Genomic DNA, 22,643 nt, shown 5'->3' on the forward strand with positions numbered 1-22,643 from the left:
CTCCTCCCTGTAGGCTGTCTCGTCGTTGTTGGTAATCAAGCCCACTGTTGTGTCATCTGCAAACTTGATGATTGAGTTGGAGGCGTGCATGACCACACAGTTATGGGTGAATAGGGAGTATGGGAAGGGGCTGAGCACGCACCCTTGTGGGGCCCCAGTGTTCAGGATCAGCAAAGTGGAGATGTTGTTTCCTACCTTCACCACCTGTGGGCGGCCTATCAGAAAGTCCAGGACGCAACTGCACAGGGTGCGGGTTGAGGCCCAGGGCCTCAAGCTTAATGATGAGCTTGGATGGTACCTTGGTGTTGAATGCTGAGCTGTAGTCAATGAACATCATTCTTACATCATGGGATTTTTATTCAACCTTTATTTTACTAGGCAAGGCAGTTAAGAACAAATTCTTATTTACAATGACGGCCTACCCCGGCTAAACCCGGATGAGGCTGGACCAATTGTGCGCCACCGTATGGGACTCCCAATCACGGCTGGATGTGATGCAGCCTGGATTCAAACCAGGTACTGCAGTGATGCCTCTTGCACTGGGATGCAGTGTCTTAGACCACTGCGCCACTCGGGAGCCCCAAGGGCAAGGCAGTGTGATGGCGATTGCGTCATCTGTGGACCTATTTGGGTGGTATGCAAATTGAAGTGGGTCTAGGGTGCCAGGTAAGGTGGAGGTGATATGATCCTTGACTAGTCACGCAAAGCACTTCATGTTGACAGAAGTGAGTGCTACTGGTGATTAGTCATTTAGTTCAGTTATCTTTGCCTTCTTGGGTACAAGAACAATGTTGATAATCTTGAATATGTCAGTGTCAGCCAGCTGGTTTGCGCATGCTCTGAGGACCAGCTAGGGATGCCTTCTGGGCCAGCAGCCTTGCAAGGGTTAACACGTTTAAACGTCGGCCACCAGAGAAGGAGAGGCCGCAGTCCTTGGTAGCGGGCTGTGTTATCCTCAAAGCAGGTAAAGAAGGTGTTTAGTTCGTCTGTTATTGATTGTGAGCCCGGTGGAGGACTTAGGAAATGTGATACTTGTTATCCTCAGCCATAGTAAAAATCAGACAGACAAGCTTGCAGAGCTGTCTAATGGGAGTTTGAATCGAAGCATCCTGGGCGTTGGAGAGGAGAAACGTCAGAGGCCAACTCATCGTCGACATCTCTAATGCATAGATACTGGTGCATGTCAGAATTCCCTATAACATAAGGGTGTATTATACACTAGTGTACTGTGTAACACTCGTGTTACAGTCGAATAGCAGCATAATAGTTACACTTGTTAATATTTTATCCATTTGCCCAAGGCTTTTTATATAGTCATGCGAACAACATACAGTGACGGTGAAATCCGTTATAATTATTTTACATAAACGCGCCATTATGCTACATCCCCCAGTCTAAATGACAACTTCCTTCCTTCGGCGGCAATCCCTCCTCCTCCAATTGATGGACTGACACATGTATCTGCGCGGTGTTAGCTGTTTCTGGAGTTAACATGTTTTGGTGATTGAGAAAGATTCCAGTGTGTAGTGCGCGAAAGATGCCTTTCCGAAAATTCACATGGAAGAAATAAGGAGATGACTGCATCATCAACGCTTGCTTAGCGCCTACTTGCCTGAACTGCCACGGGTATGGAGTCAGATCGTACCAACCCTTGTCGGAGTTTCTGGTTTCGGACACCGAGTACTCTCCGAAACATTTCGAGCAAATAACAATTGTGTTATTCAAGAGATAGTGGACATTTACCAAACTCGATTCAAAGTACCCCTTTGCATCGTTGTAATTCATCATGTCTGATCAGAATTACTATTGGACCGTTTTGCCCAGCTACAAAACAAGTTTTGTGACTGGGGCCATGATGAAAAGATCAAAAAGGTAACCTGATTTTCTTCTAACAGCCGACTTGTCGAACTATTTTAATCAGTGATCATGCAAGTCTCTTATGGATGAGCCCGTGCAGCCTATTGCATTTAGCATTTTGGTTGTCTGAGTCAAAGCTTTAGACCACAGGGACAAATATTCAGGAAAATGACGTTGCATTTAATAACTATAAGGCTATGCTTTTTTTGTTTTAAGATTTTCTTCAATAACAGCGTACCTTTTCATTCACAACAATGGCACAAATTGGCCTTTCTTTTCATGTTGATGTTCAGTCTGTTTTTGTGTTGTGATTTCTCTGCTCTACTACAATGTGTCGGATTACATCCGCCATAGTTTTGTTTCCGATAGAGAAACGTGGCCATTGTAGGCTGTGCCGTTATTGTTTCCTATAATGTTTTGACTTACAGAAGCCGCAGCTGTATAAGGAGGGACACAGTGTTGTTCATGCCGAAGGCTCACAACTTGTTCGTTACAGTATAGGCTATAGTCTAGCAAAAGTATATAAGTAAAACTGTAACTTATTCACATGAATATTTAGTTATATTAACTTTATAAAAAAATCTGTGTAAACGTTGAATATTTCTTGGGTCTCTAAATTCCCATAAACATTTTTCATCCTTGTGAAATCACAAAGAAAAGCTATTTCACTACAGTAGCATACATTGGCAAGCCAGTCAATATACACTGAATACACTAAACATTAGGAACATCTTTCTCATATTGAGTTGCACCCCCATTTGCCCTCAGAACAGACTCTACAAGGTGTTGAAAGCGTTCCACAGGGATGCTGGCCCATGTTGACTCCAATACCTCCCACAGTTGTCAAGTTGGCTGGATGTCCTTTGGGTGGTGGACCACTCTTGATACACAAGTTGAAGTTCTTGACACTCTCAAACCAGTACTATGATACTCCTGTTCAAAGGCACTTTAATACTTTGTATTACACATTCACCCTCTGAATGGCACACATACACAATCCATGTCTCAAGGCTTAAAAAGCCTTCTTTTATCCTATCTCCTCTCCTTCATCTACACTGATTGATTTCACAGGTGACAGCAATAAAGAATCATAGCTTTCACCTGGATTCACCTGGTCACTGTGTCAGTGTTTCCCAAACACGGTCCTCTGGATCCCAAAGTCTAGCCCTAGCACTACGCAGCTCATCCAAATCATTCAAGTTTGATAGTTAGTTGTTTATTTCAATCAGCTGTGTAGTGCTAGGGCAAAACCCCAAATGTTCACCCCTCGGGGTCTCCGAGAACCAAGTTTGGGAGCCAGTTCTGAATGTTTTGTGTACTCCGTGTATGTGGCGTACAGGTCTGCCCATAGCCTACTACAGTTTTTTTTTGAATCCTGGTGGATGTGGAAGATCTCATGGTGCGTCTGACAGCTAACACCGGCTGCGTCAAGCGCCAAGCATTCACCACAATCTCTGTTGGTTCGTAGTACATCTGTCAGTCTACTATTTGCGCTTAGCTTCCTAAAGCATGGTACTGTGCAAGTCCCTGCAGAGCAATACAGCTTGTTGTTTGACTGAGACCGAGACAGAAGTACTTTCTATTGCCTCAGGGTTTTGCTTAGGATTTTGATTTAATCTTGGCAGGTTGTTTTTGCAAATGAAAATTGCTTGTGAAACAATTGACATGGACAGATCAACGTTTGATAAATGTAAATATGAATTAAATTCATTTTATTACAAGGGATCTTTTTTATTCTCAGTTGAGTTCTGCTATTAAAAAAACATCTCTCCCAGTTAATGCCTTTGGTTTGAGGGGCATGAATCTCATCTCCATGCCGACCCAGAAATGTCAGGCTCAGTTGTCGTCTGAGCTACTCAATTACTTTAGGTCACTGCCAACGAGATGGCATTGATATTACAGTGGCCCTGTGGCAGCGCAACGTCAACAATGGGGCTGGGGATCAGTCATCTACGAAACAAACAAACCGAAAATGAGTTCCTTCCATTCTGTAAATCTACCCTTGGCCACGGAGACATGGAGCCTGGTGGGGACACGCCCTGCAAGCACCGTAGCCCTCCAATAACAGAGACGGTGTTCTTATCAATGGACTGCTAAGCTGACTAATTTGTGTTAAACAAAGTTGTCCAATACTTTTTTCAGTACTTGGTGGTGAAATGTACATAGTGTATCATACAGGCTATATAATCAGAACACCTGCATGTTACAGCCAAGCCCCAATATCACAACTCGGTTTACATTCCACTACTCTAATGTATCACACAAAACAATTCTCTCCCTTTTCCACACAGTTGCCGTAACAACAAGAGAAGGAGTCTGGCAGTCGGGACCCCCTCGCCCACGCTCTCGCGACCACTTTCACCTCTCCCCCTCGCCACAGGTAGGTGTTGTTGTCAGATGTCTCTGCACTGCACTCAGCATGCGATAAAGAGAGTGCAGACCAATCAGTATGTTGTAAAAACAGAGCAGACCAATCAGTATGTGATAAATGTATAGCAGGCCAATCAGCATGTGGCATTAAAGAGAGAGCAGACCAATCAGACCTTTCCAGTGCAGTATACCAGCTAACCACATGATGCTAGACTGTGCGTTCAGAGTTATCTCAGGCAAATTCAAATGAAGCAGCTGAGCTGACGAAGCTCAAATCGCTCTTTGGCTTCTGTTTTGAAGCTCAAGTTTCCAAAGAAGCTTATGTACATATTGCTTTAGCTTTTGTATCACTTTAGGGGAATAACTGATGAAATACATTTCACATGAAAGAAATACAGTTTTCATTCATGGCTATTGATTGTGAGCCCAGTGAAGGACTTAGGAAATGTGATACTTGCTATCCTCAGCCATAGTAAAAAGCATACCGATACGCTTAACTTCGTCATAACAAATCAGGTTGTCCAGACAGTTTATAAACGTTTAATGCTACTGACGTAATTGAGAGTTATCAAGTGAGCGTGCATTAAGCCTATCACAAAACCCTGTGCTTTCCAGACCCCTTGGTTGTAAATACGCGTTGAGTTAATTGAATTCAGTTCCACCAGAGACTGATTGCTTCGGATTTAGGGCAGCTTGTCCTTTACTTGTGCATCATCAGCTCCCAAGAATGACAGCAGACTGCAGTTATAACAACATGGCCTATTTCCTCATTAATAAAACATGTTCCAGTGATAAAATACCAACAGAGCCTAATTGTTGTGTTTCAGCTGGAAGTAGTCCCCAAGAAAGCCCCCGAAATGTCTCCGCGAGTGCCTCCGCCAACTTCCAGTTTGCACGCAGGTAAGGAAAAGTCCAATCCTCCTTTCAGTTATTTCAGTTTAGTAGAAGGAATTCACGTTTTAATTTGGTTGTATTATTGAAGGAGTCCTACTAATAAAAAGGTATGCAATTAATCTCAGAATTAATCTCAGAATTAATCTCAGAATTAATCTCAGAATTAATCTCAGAATTCATCTCAGAATTCATCTCAGAATTCATCTCAGAATTCATCTCAGAATTCATCTCAGAATTCATCTCAGAACTGTCAAAAGGCACCTTCACTTTAGCACACAATAGGTAGCCAAAATATCTAGTTCACAAAAAGGATACCCCCCCCAGAAATGCATAGAAAAGGGATGGTACTGTAGGGAACCTTCGTCGCTCTTCCATGACAACGGCAATGCATCAAATACCTCTATTAGAAATGAGGACGGTGCTTTAGAGTGAAACCAGCTGAATGGCTCTAGGGCCACTTGTGGGACATAGGACTTGGCATTTGTCAGCGCAATTAAAGGGAGAGTCGGTGTGCAGTACTACTCTGGGCTGCCGTGATGATGCGATACAGACAGCCTTATCCTGAGCCTGTCACGCATCACATATACTGTGAGCCAGCCCACTAGCGAGCTACAAGCATCACCTTCAGTGTTAAACAGTTGCAACCCAGTCAGGCTTGAGGACAGTGAGGCAATGCCTTTTATGGTACAGGAGTAAGTGTACCACACCATAAGCTATAGAGATAAGTGGGGGAAATCACATGAAACATTTTGGCCATGCACACGGTTGCATCAGCTTACATGACACAGCTACATTTACTGAGGGTTCGGGGATGCCAAAGTGGACATAGATGCTATTGGTCTGAATATATATATATATATGTAAATAAAGTATTGTTTTTTTTTATTTTTAATACATTTGCTTACATTTCTAAGAACCTGTTTTTGCTTTGTCATTATGGGAATTGTGTGTAGATTGATGAGAGGGAAAAAAACAATTTAATCAATTTAGAATAAGGCTGTAACGTAACAATATGTGGAAAAAGTCAAGGGTGTCTGAATACTTTCCGAATGTGCTGTAGATGCTATGGCTGCAGTATGTAAGGTGTTGTGCTTGGATAGTTGTTGGTACTCAGACTGCAGTCCTCTGTGTGCAATTATTTGGCCATGTAAACAATCCCATGTGGCGACGTGCTTGAAATACTGACATACAATCAAAGCTGTTATAAGAACTTTCTTTGTATGGGATATTCCAGGGGTATGTCTAAATATTTTCCAGATGCTGCAAGAAAGTTTGTTTTGATAAATGTACTTAAGCAACGTTTGCCTGTGTGAGTAAAAAGAGACTTAACTGCACAGTACTTCTCAAATATAATTGTTCTGGCTTATCCGGAAACTGCTGCACATCGGTATTGAATGATTATGAGCACATCAAAACAGCCTCCCTTTCTCTTCCTCTCCAGCTGTATAAGAACTTTAATATTAAATAATATTACTATCATTCATAATAATATATCTGGGATATGAAGCCGAAGAGACATCCTATATCAGTTGGCTAATCCTTGCTCTGATACGTACAGAAACCCCAATCTCATTAAGTCAGACCTGATTTGTCAGCCATAAACTGCTTTTTCAGGGCTCTAACCTGACACATGAGGAATATTGTGGCCCCCCCCCAAAAATGATTTAACCTTTATCTAAGCAGGGCGTCATGGTGAGACCATGGTCTCTTTCGCAGACGAGTCCTTCATGAACACGTCAATAAACATTGCATTATATATATGTTATACACATATATGTTATGCATATTATACATATACAGTAGCAGTCAAAAGTTTGGACACCTGCTCATTCCAGGGTTTTTCTTTATTTTTACTATTTTCTACATTGTAGAATAATAGTGAAGACACAAACTATGAAATAACACATATGGAATCATGTAGTAACCAAAAAAGTGTTAAACAAATAAAAATATGTTATATTTGACATTCTTCAAAGTAGCCACCCTTTGCCTTGATGACAGCTTTGCACACTCTTGGAAGATTTACCTAACTCGGCGGAGATTGAATGGGTCTGGGTCTGGTAATTGATATGTCTGAAGGTTAACAATTAAGTAAGGCATGGCGGAAGTTTATGCAAGAGGGCTTTATAGACAAAAAGAGCGTAATGCATGATCAACGAGACTTCAAGAATGACCAGCCTACTTTGTACTTTGATACAAAATGCAATGATGTGTACTGAACCTTTGTGCTATGATAAACTGCATCCAATGGCTTCAATACAGTGGCAGCTGCATTCATGTAGACGATTCATATAGACAATGACTGAATTATTTGTTTTCTACTACAAAAGTGGTTGAGCTGAAGGGTGGTGAAACGTGTGTGTGTGTGTGTGGTGTGTGTGTGTGTGTGTGTGTGTGTGTGTGTGTGTGAGAAATGACTCATTAAGCAGGTACCATTGGGTTCATGGCATCTTGTCAGGTGTTCAGCACATTGACGCCAGGTCGTGAGCTTCTGACAGCTTCACTGTGTCAATGAATGTGTTTGTGTCCTAATTTTTTTCCTTTCTTTCTCTCTGGCTCTTTCTCATAATGTGATAAACCAGCCACCTGGCCCGCACTGAAAGGTAGGAAAACATTTGATCCTTTTTTCCTGTTTTTTGTCGATTTTTAAATTATATCTCCTTTAATCATATTAAACAGCTTCATGATTAAATCTTGAGGATATGTATGAGATTTAAAAGCTCATAAGGTTCTTTGTTGTTTCCTGGTTATTCCAGAGCAGATGGGCGAAGATGGTCTGTTGCCTCCGTCCCCTCGTCCGGCTATGGCACCAACCCCCCCAGCTCTTCAGTGTCAGTAAGTCGTCCCTCTCTTCCTCATTAAATATGTAAGCCCTTCTTCCTCAAAGACCAACAAGGGAGTGTACTCAATATAACTACCAATTAAATGTTTATTGAGCAATACCATCTTGTACAGTAAACTCATAGGAAATGTAGCTGTTTAAGTTCAGTATTTAAGGTTGCTAACAGGAAGTCCAGGTAAGACATTATATCTAAAAAAAAATCTAACTTATGCACGATTCACAATATATACAGTACGTTTTGTTGTACAAATATACTGCATTTCAAACAGTTAGCAATAATCTAATGAGTTAACCTGTTGGGTCTAGGGGGCAGCATTTGCACGTCTGGATAAAAAAAATGTACCCGATTTAATCTGGTTACTAATCCTACCCAGTAACTAGAATATGCATATACTTATTATATATGGATAGAAAACACTCTAAAGTTTCCAAAACTGTTTGAATGGTGTCTGTGAGTATAACAGAACTCATTTGGCAGGCAAAACCCTGAGACATTTTCTGACAGGAAGTGGATACCTGATGTGTTGTATTGACTTTAAACCTCTCCCATTGAAAAACACAGGGGTTTAGGAATATTTTGGCACTTCCTATTGCTTCCACTAGATGTCACCAGCCTTTACAAAGTGTTTTGAGTCTTCTGGAGGGAGATCTGACCGAACAAGAGCCATGGAACGGTGATGTCCCATTAGACACCTGGCGCGCTACTTCATGTTGGGTACCCTCGTTCCAATACGTTATAAAAGGCTATGCATTCGTCCACCTTGAATATTATTCATGTTCTGGTTAAAAAAGGCCCTAATGATTTATGCTATACAACGTTTGACATGTTTGAACGAACGGAAATATATTTTTTCCCCTCGTTCATGACGAGAAGTCCGGCTGGCTTACATCATGTGCTAACGAGACGGAGATTTTTGGACATAAATGATGAGCTTTTTTGAACAAAACTACATTCGTTATGGACCTGTGATACCTGGAAGTGACATCTGATGAAGAGAATCAAAGGTAATGGATTATTTACATAGTATTTTCGATTTTAGATATCCCCAACATGACGTCTAGTCTGTATCGCAACGCGTATTTTTCTGGGCACAGTGCTCAGATTATTGCAAAGTGTGATTTCCCAGTAAGGTTATTTTTAAATCTGGCAAGTTGATTGCGTTCAAAAGATGTAAATCTATAATTCTTTAAATGACAATATAATATTTTACCAATGTTTTCTAATTTTAATTATTTAATTTGTGACGCTGACTTGACTGCCGGTTATTGGAGGGAAACGATTTCCTCAACATCAATGCCATAGTAAAACGCTGTTTTTGTATATAAATATGAACTTGATAGAACTAAAAATGCATGCATTGTCTAACATAATGTCCTAGGAGTGTCATCTGATGGAGATTGTAAAAGGTTAGTGTATCATTTTAGCTGGTTTTATGGTTTTGGTGACCCTGTCTTTGACTTGACAAAACATTACACACAACTCTTGTAAATGTACTGTCCTAACATACTCTAAATTTATGCTTTCGCCGTAAAACCTTTTTGAAATCGTAAAACGTGGTTAGATTAAGGAGATGTTTATCTTTCAAATGGTGTAACATAGTTGTATTTTTGAAAAATTTGAATTTTGACATTTATTTGGATTCAAATTTGCCGCTCTTGAAATGCACCTGCTGTTGATGGAGTGCACCACAGGTGGCACGCTAGCGTCCCACCTAGCCCCAAGAGGTTTTAAGAGCTTGTGAAATTATACCTCGGCTAAATATAAGCCTTCCACAATCATAAGACCCACAAATTTTATCAAAATAGTTTAACCTGCGTTTTTGTAATAATCACTGATCTGGCTTTCAAGGCCTTCTATGAAAATGGCCTTTTTGTTACAAATGTAATCAAATGTTATTGGTTGCATACACATATTTAGCAGATGTTATTGCGGGTGTAGCAAAATGCTTACGTTCCTAGCTCCAACAGTGCAGTAAAATCTAACACATCTATAAGTAAAAGAAGGGAATTAAGAAATATAGAAATATTAGGATGAGCAATGTCTGACCAGAGTGTAAATATATATTTACATTTACATTTAAGTCATTTAGCAGACGCTCTTATCCAGAGCGACTTACAAATTGGTGCATTCACCTTATAATATCCAGTGGAACAACCACTTTACAATAGTGCATCTAAATCTTTAAGGGGGGGTTAGAAGGATTACTTTATCCTATCCCAGGTATTCCTTAAAGAGGTGGGGTTTCAGGTGTCTCCGGAAGGTGGTGATTGACTCCGCTGTCCTGGCGTCGTGAGGGAGCTTGTTCCACCATTGGGGTGCCAGAGCAGCGAACAGTTTTGACTGGGCTGAGCGGGAACTGTGCTTCCTCAGAGGTAGGGAGGCGAGCAGGCCAGAGGTGGATGAACGCAGTGCCCTTGTTTGGGTGTAGGGCGTATATAGTGTATATATGTGATGGGCTGTATAGACATTATAGGACAGTATTTGGATAGAATATGTAGTATCACTGAAGAATATTAGGATAAAATAGTACAGCAATAGTTTAATAGAATGGCATTGACTAGAATACAGTATATGCAATGCCTTCAGAAAGTATTGACCCCCCCTGACTTTTTCGTTACAGCCTTATTCTAAAATTGATTTTTTTAAAAATCCTCAGCAATCTACACACAATACCCCATAATGACAAAGCCGAAAACAGGTTTAGACATTTTACACATGTATTAAAAATAAATAACGACAATACCTAATTCACATAAGTATTCAGCCCCTTTGCTATGAGACTTGGAATTGAGGTCAGGTGCATCCTGTTTTCAATGATCATCCTTGAGATGTTTCGACAACTTGATTGGAGTCCACCTGTGGTAAATTCAATTGATTGGACATGATTTGGAAAGGCACACCCCTGTCTATATAAGGTCCCACAGTTGACAATGCATGTCAGAGCAAAAACCAAGCCATGATGTCGAAGGAATTGTCCATAGAGCTCCGAGACAGGATTGCGTCAAGGCACAGATCAGGGGAAGGGTACCAAAAACTGTCTGCAGTATCGAAAGTTCCCAAGAACACAGTGACCTCCATCTATTTTCATTTTTGATTGTATTTTTTGTACTTTTTAACCCCTTTTTCTCCACATTTTTGTGATATCCAATTGTCCCATCGCTGTAACTCCCGTGCGGACTCGGCGAGGCAAAGGTCGAGAGCCATGCATCCTTCAAAACACAACCCCGCCAAGACGCACTGCTTCTTGACACATTGCTTGCTTAACCCAGAAGCCAGCTGCACCATGGGGGAAACACCTCACAGCTGGCGACCGAAGCTAGCCTGCATATGCCCGGCGGCCACAAAGAGTCACTCCAGGACGACACTGGGCCAATTGTGCGCTGTCTCATGGGTCTCCCGGTCACGGCCGGGTGCGACACAGCCCGGGATCGAACCCGGATCCATAGTGACGCCACTAGCACTGATCAGTGCGCCACTTGGGAGGCTGCCTCCACCATTCTTAAACGGAAGAAATTTGGAACCACCATGACTCTTCCTAGAGCTGGCTGCCTGGCCAAACTGAGCAATCGGGGGAGAAGGGCCTTGGTCAGGGAAGTGACCAAGAACCTGATGGTCACTCTGACAGAGATCTAGAGTTCCTTTCCAGAGATGGGAGAACCTTCCAGAAGGACAACCATCTCTGCAGCACTCCACCAATCAGGTCTTTATGGTAGAGTGGCTAGACGGAAGCCACTCCTCAGTAAAAGGCACATGACAGGCCGCTTGGAGTTTGCCAAAAGGCACCTAAAGACTCTCAGAACATGAGAAACAAGATTCTCTGGTCTGATGAAACCAAGATTGAACTTTTTGGCCTGAATGCCAAGCGTCACGTCTGGAGGAAACCTAGCACCATCCCTACGGTGAAGAATGGTGGTGGCAGCATCATGCTGTGGGGATGGTTTTCAACAGCAGGGACTGGGAGACTAGTCAGGATCGAGGCAAAGATGAACGGAGCAAAGTACAGAGAGATCCTTGATAAAAACCTGCTCAGGACCTCCAACTGGGGCGAAGGTTCACCTTCCAACAGGACAACGACCCTAAGCACATAGCCAAGACAACGCAGGAGTGGCTTCGGGACAAGTCTCTGAATATCCTTGAGTGGCCCACCCAGAGCCTGGACTTGAACCCGATCTAACATCTCTGGAGAGATCTGAAAATAGCTGTGCAGCAACGCTCCCCATTCAACCTGACAGAGCTTGAGAGGATGTGCAGAGAAGAATGGGGGAAACTCCCCATATATACAAGTGTGCCAAGCTTGTAGAGTCATACCCAAGAAGACTCAATGCTGTAATTGCTGCCAAACGGTGCTTCAACAAAGTACTGAGTAAAGGGTCTGAATACTTATGTAAATGTAATATTTCAGTTTTAATTTTTTTTTAAATGAGCAAAGATTTCTAAACCTGTTTTTGCTTTGTCAGTATGGGGTATTGTGTGTTCATTGATGAGGAAAAAAGATAATTTAATACATTTTACAATGATGCTGTAACATAACAAAATGTGGAAAAAGTCAAGGCGTCTTAATACTTTCCAAAGGTACTGTACATATGAAATGTAACAACAGTATGTAAACATTATTAAAGTGACCAGTGTTGCACGTCAGTGGCGGTTGGTTCCGTTTAAGATGAGGGAGAATTATTTAATTTTTATGAGCATGGCCTTATTTCCATTACAGCATATTGGATGACTTTATTTCATATTCCATTCACCCAGCTCAATGTAACATCGATAGGTTTAGGCAACTACATGATACTCTAATTTTCCCTATACCCATCATGAGGTTGCTACAACCTAGCGTATGAACGTAGGTACACAAGTCAAGAGAATTGAGTAATCAAGGTGACCGACAATGACACATTCAATATTGCCTTAAACACTTTTTACTGCATCTAGCTGATCTAGAGTGTAATCATTAGTCCAACAGTTGCAAATGTGAGTTTCTATTTGACAAATTCAGCTATGTTTATCTCAGTTTCGTTCCGTTAGCTTTCGTTTAAGAAACGTTTTTCAACAGAATCGCCAGAATGAATACATCCCTGATCACACGCAAACAATTCACTTTTATAGCAGCCACATAAAAACCGCATGATCACTTTGCTCGTTGTATATGTAATTCCTCTTCGCAACTATCTACATGCTTTCCTCCTCTCACCTTTTCCCTTTGCTTGTGGACTTCAGTGCACAACACATCAGCTGTCTGTGACCAGGCAAAATAAAACTTTCCAAGCCAAACCATATCATGACCAACCGCTACACATAGCCTACATTGTTGTCACGTCATAGTCAACTAGAACTACAAGAACTAACGTGTTAGTAAATCCGCTACGATCATGCAGTAGATTGTAGTAAGAAAGCAGTTACACTGCTGGGCTCCGATGGCAATAAATTAATAAAACCAAAAGCTTACCTTGACTTGGAAGAGTTCCAGTGTTGTGTTGGATAGTCATAGCCAGCAAGCTAACATAGCATCCCTCTGTTTGAGCAGAGTGTGTGAGTAGGCTAAACTAGCTAGTTGCATCTGGTTAGTGATTATTGTCTTATTTCACTGTAGAGCCTCTAGCCCTGCTCAATATGCCTTAGCTAACCCTTCAGTTCCACCTCCCACACATGCGGTGACATCACCTGGTTTGAATGATGTCTCTAGAGACAATATCTCTCTCATCGTCACTCTATGCCTAGGTTTACCTCCACTGTATCCACATCCTATCATACCTTTGTCTGTACATTATGCCTTGAATCTATTCTACCGTGCCCAGAAACCTGCTCCTTTTACTCTCTTACGAACGTACTAGACAACCAGTTCTCATAGCCTTTAGCCGTACCCTTATCCTACTCCTCCTCTGTTCCTCTGGTGATGTAGAGGCTAATCCAGGCCCAGCAGTGCCTAACTCCTCCCATTCCCCAAGCACTCTCATTTGTTGACTTCTGTAACCGTAAAAGCCTTGGTTTCATGCATGTTAACATTAGAAGCCTCCTCCTCAATTGTATTTTAATTCACTGCCTTCGCACACTCTGCCAACCCGGATGTCCAAGCCTTTTCTGAATGCTGGCTTAGGAAGACCACCAAAAACTGAAATTTCCATCTCTAACTATAACATTTTCCGACAAGATAGAACTGCCAAAGGGGGTGGAGTGGCTATCTACTGCAGAGATAGCCTGCAGAGTGTCATACTATCCAGGTCTGTGCCCAAACAATTCAACCCTCTACTTCTAAAAATCCACCTTTCCAGAAACAAGTCTCTCACCGTTGCCGCTTGCTATAGACCACCCTCTGCCCCCAGCTGTGCCCTGGACACCATATGTGAATTGATTGCCCCCCATCTATCTTCAGAGCTCGTGCTGCTAGGTGACCTAAACTGGGACATGCTTAACACCCCGGCCATCCTACAATCTAAGCTTGATGCCCTCAATCTCACACAAATGATCAATGAACCTACCAGGAATAACCCCAAATCTGTAAACACGGGCACCTTCATAGATATCATCCAAACCAACTTGCCCTCCAAATACACCTCTGCTGTCTTCAACCAAGATCTCAGCGATCACTGCCTCATTGCCTGCATCCGTAATGGGTCTGCGGTCAAACGACCACCGCTCATCACTGTCAAACGCTCCGTAAAACGCTCCCTAAAATGCTTCCTAAATATCCTTCCTGGAAGGATATTGACCTCATCCCGTCAGTAGAGGGTGCCTGGTTATTCTTTAAAAGTGCCTTCCTCACCATCTTAAATAAGCATGCCCCATTCAAAAAAATAGAACCAGGAACAAAAAAGTATTTAGTCAGCCACCAATTGTGCAAGTTCTCCCACTTAAAAAGATGAGAGAGGCCTGTAATTTTCATCATAGCTACACTTCAACTATGACAGACAAAATGAGAAAAAGAATTCCAGAAAATCACATTGTAGGATTTTTAATGAATTTATTTGCAAATTATGGTGGAAAATAAGTTTTTGGTCAATAACAAAAGTTTATCTCAATACTTTGTTACATACCCTTTGTTGGCAATGACACAGGTCAAACGTTTTCTGTAAGTCTTCACAAGGTTTTCACAGACTGTTGCTGGTATTTTGGCCCATTCCTCCATGCAGATGTCCTCTAGAGCAGTGATGTTTTGGGGCTGTCGCTGGGCAACAAGGACTTTCAAATCCCTCCAAAGATTTTCTTTGGGGTTGAGATCTGGAGACTGGCTAGGCCACTCCAGGACCTTGAAATGCTTCTTACGAAGCCAGTCCTTCGTTGCCCGGGCGGTGTTTTTGGGATCATTGTCATGCTGAAAGACCCAGCCACGTTTCATCTTCAATGCCCTTGCTGATGGAAGGAGGTTTTCACTCAAAATCTCACAATACATGGCCCCATTCATTCTTTCCTTTACACGGATCAGTCGTCCTGGTCCCTTTGCAGAAAAACAGCCCCAAAGCATGATGTTTCCACCCCCATGCTTCACAGTAGGTATGGTGTTCTTTGGATGCAACTCAGCATTCTTTGTCCTCCAAACACGATGAGTTGAGTTTTTACCAAAAAGTTATATTTTGGTTTCATCTGACCATATGACATTCTCCCAATCCTCTTCTGGATCATCCAAATGCTCTCTAGCAAACTTCAGACGGGCCTGGACATGTACTGGCTTAAGCAGGGGGACACGTCTGGCACTGCAGGATTTGAGTCCCTGGCGGCGTAGTGTGTTACTGACGGTAGGCTTTGTTACTTTGGTCCCAGCTCTCTGCAGGTCATTCACTAGGTCCCCCTGTGTGGTTCTGGGATTTTTGCTCACCATTCTTGTGATCATTTTGACCCCACGGGGTGAGATCTTGCGTGGAGCCCCAGATCGAGGGAGATTATCAGTGGTCTTGTATGTCTTCCATTTCCTAATAATTGCTCCCACAGTTGATTTCTTCAAACCAAGCTGCTTACCTATTGCAGATTCAGTCTTCCCAGCCTGGTGCAGGTCTACAATTTTGTTTCTGGCGTCCTTTGACAGCTCTTTGGTCTTGGCCATAGTGGAGTTTGGAGTGGGACTGTTTGAGGTTGTGGACAGGTGTCTTTTATACTGATAACAAGTTCAAACAGGTGCCATTAATACAGGTAACGAGTGGAGGACAGAGGAGCCTCTTAACCTCTATGGGCAAGCGTCCCACCTACTCAACAGCCAGTGTAATCCCGTGGCGCGTTATTCAAATTCCTCAAAAATGCAAAAACTTCAATTTTTCAAACATATGACTATTTTACACCATTTTAAAGACAAGACTCTCGTTAATCTAACCACACTGTCCGATTTCAAAAAGGCTTTACAACGAAAGCAAAACATTAGATTATGTCAGCAGAGTACCCAGCCAGAAATAATCAGACACCCATTTTTCAAACTAGCATATAATCTCACATAAACCCAAACCACAGCTAAATGTAGCACTAACCTTTGATGATCTTCATCAGATGACAACCCTAGGACATTATGTTATACAATACATGCATGTTTTGTTCAATCAAGTTCATATTTATATCAAAAAACAGCTTTTTACATTAGCATGTGACTAGCATGTGACTAGCATTCCCACTGAACACCTGCCGGTGAATTTACTAAATTACTCACGATAAACGTTCACAAAAAGCATAACAATTATTTTAAGAATTATAGATACAGAACTCCTCTATGCACTCGATATGTCCGATTTTAAAATAGCTTTTCGGTGAAAGCACATTTTGCAATATTCTAAGTAGATAGCCCGGCATCACAGGGCTAGCTATTTAGACACCCAGCAAGTTTAGCACTCACCAAAGTCAGATTTACTATAAGAAAAATGTTATTACCTTTGCTGTTCTTCGTCAGAATGCACTCCCAGGACTTCTACTTCAATAACAAATGTTGGTTTGGTCCCAAATAATCCATAGTTATATCCAAACAGCAGCGTTTTGTTCGTGCGTTCAAGACACTATCCGAAAGGGTAAAGAAGGGTGACAAGCATGGCGCAATTCGTGACAAAAAAATTCTAAATATTCCATTACCGTACTTCGAAGCATGTCAACCGCTGTTTAAAATCCATTTTTATGCCATTTTTCTCGTAAAAAAGCGATAATATTCCGACCGGGAATCTGCATTTAGGTAAACAGACGAAAGAAAATAAAGCATTCGGTCGACTCGGGCACGCGCCTAAGCCCATAGTACTCAATTCGGTCACTTGCCAAACGCGATAAAGTGTTTCAGCCAGAGGCTGCCTCGATATCGTTCAGCTTTTTCCCAGGCTCTGAGAGCCTATGGGAGCCGTAGGAAGTGTCACGTTATTGCAAAGATCCTCAGTCTTCAATAAAAAGAGCCAAGATGAAACACAACTTGTCAGACAGGCCACTTCCTGCATGGAATCTTCTCAGGTTTTGGCTTGCCATATGAGTTCTGTTATACTCACAGACACCATTCAAACAGTTTTAGAAACTGTAGGGTGTTTTCTATCCAAAGCCAATAATTATATGCATATTCTAGTTACTGGGCAGGAGTAGTAACCAGATTAAATCGGGTACGTTTTTTATCCGGCCGTGTCAATACTGCCCCCTAGCCCTAACAGGTTAACCTCTCTGGGATCGTTCGGGACGTGAGCGTCCCACCTTGCCAACAGCCAGTGAAATTGCAGGGCGCCAAATTCAAACAACAGAAATCTCATAATTAAAATTCCTCATACATACAAGTATTATACACCATTTTAAAGATAAACTTCTTGTTAATCCAGTCACAGTGTCCGATTTCAAAAAGGCTTTACGGCGAAAGCACACCATGCAATTATGTTAGGTCAGCGCCTAGCCATAGAAAACCATACAGCCATTTTCCAAAGAAGGAGAGGTGTCACAAAAGTCAGAAATAGCATTAAAAGTAGACCTAAAATAGACCTAAAAGTGCCATCTTTACGGCGAAAGCCTTTTTGTTCGCGCGTTTAGTCCAGTAATCCAAATGCACAAAGCGTGGGTACAAAGTCCAGACGAAAAGTCAAAAAAGTTCCATTAAAGTTCGTAGAAACATGTCAAACGATGTATATAATCAATCTTTAGGATGTTTTTATCATAAATCTTCAATAATATTCCAACCGGACAATTCCGTTGTCATTAGAAAGGAAAGAGAACGAGCGTCGCTCACGGCTACGCGCGAGACTAAACTAATGTCTTTCAGCTTGACCACTTGTTGAAACAGCGCTTATTCGATCCCCTTTCACAATACAAGCCTGAAACAACTTCTAAAGACTGTTGACATCTACTGGAAGCCTTAGAAAGTGCAATCTGACCCCACAGACACAGGATATTGGATAGGCAATCACTTAAAAAAACTACAAACCTCAGATTTCCCACTTCCTGGTTGGATTTGTCTCAGGTTTTTGCCTGCCATATGAGTTCTGTTATACCCACAGACATTATTTTAACAGTTTTGGAAACTTTAGAGTGTTTTCTATCCAAATCTACCAGTTATATGCGTATCCTAGCTTCTGAGTAACAGGCAATTTACTCTGGGCACGCTTTTCATCCAAACTTCCCAATGCTGCCCCCTATCCCAATGAAGTTAAACACTGTTTCCCATGCTTGTTCAATGAACCATAAACAATTAATGAACATGCACCTGTGTAACGGTTGTTAAGACACTAACAGCTTACAGATGGTAGGCAATTAAGGTCACAATGATGAAAACTTAGGATACTAAAGAGGCCTTTCTACGGACTCTGAAAAATACCAAAAGAAAGATGCCCAGGGTCCCTGCTCATCTGCGTGAACGTGCAGTAGGCATGCTGCAAGGAGGCATGAGGACTGCAGATGTGGCCAGGGCAATAAATTGCAATGTCCGTACTGTGAGATGCCTAAGACAGCGCTACAGGGAGACAGGACCACGTGTAACAACATCTGCACAGGATCAGTACATCCAAACATCACACCTGCGGCACAGGTACAGGATGGCAACAACAACTGCCCGAGTTACACCAGTAACGCACAATCACTCCATCAGTGCTCAGACTGTCCGCAATAGGCTGAGAGAGGCTGGACTGAGGGCTTGTGGGCCTGTTGTAAAGGCAGGTCCTCACCAGACATCACCGGCAACAACGTCGCCTAAGGGCACATACCCACCGTTGCTGGACCAGACAGGACTGGCAAAAAGTGCTCTTCACTGACGAGCCGCGGTTTTGTCTCACCAGGGGTGATGGTCGGGTAATGGTCGGACTCGTGTTTATCGTCGAAGGAATGAGCATTATACCAAGGTCTGTACTCTGGAGCGGGATCTATTTGGAGGTGGAGGGTCCGTCATGGTCTGGGGCGGTGTGTCACAGCATCATCGAACAGAGCTTATTGTCATTGCAGGCAATCTCAACGCTGTGCGTTACAGGGAAGACATCCTCCTCCCTCATGTGGTACCCTTCCTGCAGGCTCATCCTGACATGACCCTCCAGCATGACAATGCCACCAGCCATACTGCTCGGTCTGTGCGTGATTTCCTGCAAGACAGGAATGTCAGTGTTCTGCCATGGCCAGCGAAGAGCCCGGATCTCAATCCCATTGAGCACGTCTGGGACCTGTTGGATCGGAGGGTGAGGGCTAGGGCCATTCCCCCCAGAAATGTCCGGGAACTTGCAGGTACCTTGGTGGAAGAGTGGAATAACATCTCACAGCAAGAACTGGCAAATCTGGTGCAGTCCATGAGGAGGAGATGCACTGCAGTACTTAATGCAGCTGGTGGCCACACGACATACTGACTGTTACTTTTGATTTTGACCCCCCCCCTTTGTTCAGGGACACATTATTCCATTTCTGTTAGTCACATGTTTGTGGAACTTGTTCAGTTTATGCCTCAGTTGTTGAATCTTGTTCTGTTCATACAAATATTTACACATGTTAAGTTTGCTGAAAATAAACGCAGTTGACAGTGAGAGGACGTTTCTTTTTTTTGCTGAGTTTAGCTCTCCTCTGGCTACATGGTGCTACCCCACAGAGTGCTGTTGAGGTAACTTTAGACCTTCATTGCAAAACAGTGTGTTTTAATCAATTATTTGGTGACGTGAATATATTTAGTATAGTTTTATCTAAAAGGATAACTTTTCATGATTCACTATTTTTATTAAATTCCATAAGGAGGATGGTCCTCCCCTTCCTCCTCTGAGGAGCCTCCGCTGTTCCATGTCTATGTACATAGGGCAGCAGCCTCTAAGATGCAGGGTTGAGTAACCGGGTGGTAGCCGGCTAGTGACCGTGACTAAGTTCCGGGCAGGGTACTGGGTGGAGGCCGGCTAGTGATGGCTTTTTAACAGATCCATGCATAATGAACGTTCACTAATCATGACCAACATCTTGTAGCAGGCATTATAGAAAATTAACACAACTAGGTCTCATAAACAATCTCTCACGCACTAGTAACCAGCTAAACTTGGATTTATTTGCTGGTTAACAAGGTTGAACAGTTGAATTGTTATGAACACACCCTTTTGTCCATCCCCAACGGTATGCATGTTAGCCTGTCCACTCTGTTCAAATCAAGTGGCCTACCTTATGATTTACGCAGTCTCCTCTGAACAATTGATGTTTGGATGTGTCTGTTGCTTGAACTCTGTGAAGCATCTATTTGGTGTGCAGTTAAATGCCAAATTATTATTATTTATTTTTTTGAGGCTGGTATCTCTAATGAACTTATCCTCTGCAGCAGACGTAACTCTGGATCTTCCTTTCCTGTGGCGGATGAGAGCCATTTTCATCATGGAGCTTGATGTTTTTTGCGACTGCACTTGAAGAAACTTTCAAAGTTCTTGAAATGTTCCGTATTGACAAACCTTCGAGTCTTAAAGCAGTGGTTCCCAAACTTTTTATAGTCCCGTACCCCTTCAAATATTCAACCTCCAGCTGCGTACCCCCTCTAGCACGAGGGTCAGCGCACTCTCAAATGTTTTTTTGCCATCATTGTAAGCCTGCCACACACACTATACGATACATTTTATTAAACATAAGAATGAGTGTGAGTTTTAGTCACAACCTGGCTTGTTGGAAGTGACAAAGAGCTCTTATAGGACCAGTGCACAAATAATAATAATAATAATCAATCATTTTGATATTTATCTAACCATCTTACATATAAAACCTTATTTGTTCATTGAAAATTGTGAATAACTCACCACAGGTTAATGAGAAGGGTCTGCTTGAAAGGATGCACATAACTCTGCAATGTTGTGTTGTTTTGGAGAGAGTCTCAGTCTTAAATCATTTTCCACACACAGTCTGTGCCTCTATTTAGTTTTCATGCTAGTGAGGGCCGAGAATCCACTCTCGCATAGGTACGTGGTTGCAATGGCCATCAGTGTCTTAACAGCGTGATTTTCCAAGGCAGGATACTCTGAGCGTAGTCCAATCCAGAAATCTGGCAGTGGCTTCTGATTTAAATGACATTTTCACAGAACCGCATGTTGCAATTTCGATGAGGCTCTCTTGTTCAGATATCTGTAAGTGGACTGGAGGCAGGGCATGAAAGGGATAACGAATCCAGTTGTTTGGGTCATCCGGTTTGGGAAAGTACCTGCGTAATTGTGCACCCAACTCACTCAGGTGCTTCGCTGTATCACATTTGACATTGTCCGTAAGCTTGAGTTCATTTGCACACAAAGTCATACAATGATGGAAAGACCCGTGTGTTGTCCTTGTTAATGCAGACAGAGAAGAGCTCCAACTTCTTATTCATAGCTTCAATTTTGTCCCGCACATTGAATATAGTTGCGGAGAGTCACTGTAATCCCAATATTCAGATCATTCAGGCGAGGAAAAACATCACTCGGATAGGCCAGTCGTGTGAGAAACTCGTTATCGGTCAAGCGGTTAGACAAGTGGAAATGATGGTCAGTAAAGAACTTTAAGCTCGTCTCTACATGTAAAAAAATGTGTCAGTACTTTGCCCCTTGATAACCAGCGCACTTCTGTATGTTGTAAAAGTGTTACATGGTCGCTACCCATATCATTGCATAGTGCAGAAAATACACGAGAGTTCAGGGGCCTTGCTTTAACAAAGTTAACCATTTTCACTGTAGTGTCCGAAACGTCTTTCAAGCTGTCAGGCATTCCCTTGGCAGCAAGAGCCTCTCGGTGGATGCTGCAGTGTACCCAAGTGGCGTCGGGAGCAACTGCTTGCACGCGCGTTACCACTCCACTATGTCTCCCTGTTATGGCTTTTGTGCCATCAGTACAGATACCAACATGAGCTGCAGCTACGTTTGGCTACATACGGACCGTTAGTGGAATTCCCGCGAGAGAGTAACCGTTAATGTGATTGGATGTTTAATTATTTGACTAGGATACTTGTATTTGACGTTGTTGTTATTTCGCTGAACACTGGATGGTTTAATTGTATTTTTGGCAGTGAAATGAGGCTACTCAGGCGAGGGGGAAAAAAACTCACTGAAAATGTGAAGAAAGAAAATGTGTATTTGACGTACCCCCGACGACATTGTGTGTACCCCAATTTTGGAATACCTGTCTTAAAGTAATGATGGACTGTCGTTTCTCTTTTGAGTATTTGAGCTGTTCTTGCAGCTGGAAACAACAGATTTTTTTATGAAATATCTACATAGGCGTACAGAGGCCCATTATCAGCAACCATCACTCCTGTGTTCCGATGGCACGTTGTGTTAGCCTTTTAAAATTATAAAC

General features: G+C 42.4%; 1 protein-coding gene across 2 annotated transcripts in view; it reads left to right on the forward strand.

The window, feature by feature from the left end:
* Window positions 1-22,643, forward strand: part of LOC106599001 (microtubule-associated serine/threonine-protein kinase 3) — an 80,715-nt gene that overhangs the window by 20,941 nt on the left and 37,131 nt on the right. The window contains exons 1-5 of one of the 2 annotated variants that reach the window (XM_014190038.3): window positions 1,413-1,872; window positions 4,149-4,237; window positions 5,055-5,127; window positions 7,704-7,724; window positions 7,878-7,956. In XM_014190038.3, coding sequence (XP_014045513.3) covers window positions 1,787-1,872; window positions 4,149-4,237; window positions 5,055-5,127; window positions 7,704-7,724; window positions 7,878-7,956 — 348 coding nt within the window. In that variant the 5' untranslated portion in view covers window positions 1,413-1,786. Of the gene's footprint in view, window positions 1-1,412; window positions 1,873-4,148; window positions 4,238-5,054; window positions 5,128-7,703; window positions 7,725-7,877; window positions 7,957-22,643 lie in introns of those variants that run through there. The other variant, XM_014190039.3, reaches the window with a different exon arrangement.

The sequence above is a fragment of the Salmo salar genome, chromosome 03, assembly GCF_965601325.2.
Source record: "Salmo salar chromosome 03, fSalSal1, whole genome shotgun sequence".
Lineage (NCBI taxonomy): Eukaryota > Metazoa > Chordata > Actinopteri > Salmoniformes > Salmonidae > Salmo > Salmo salar.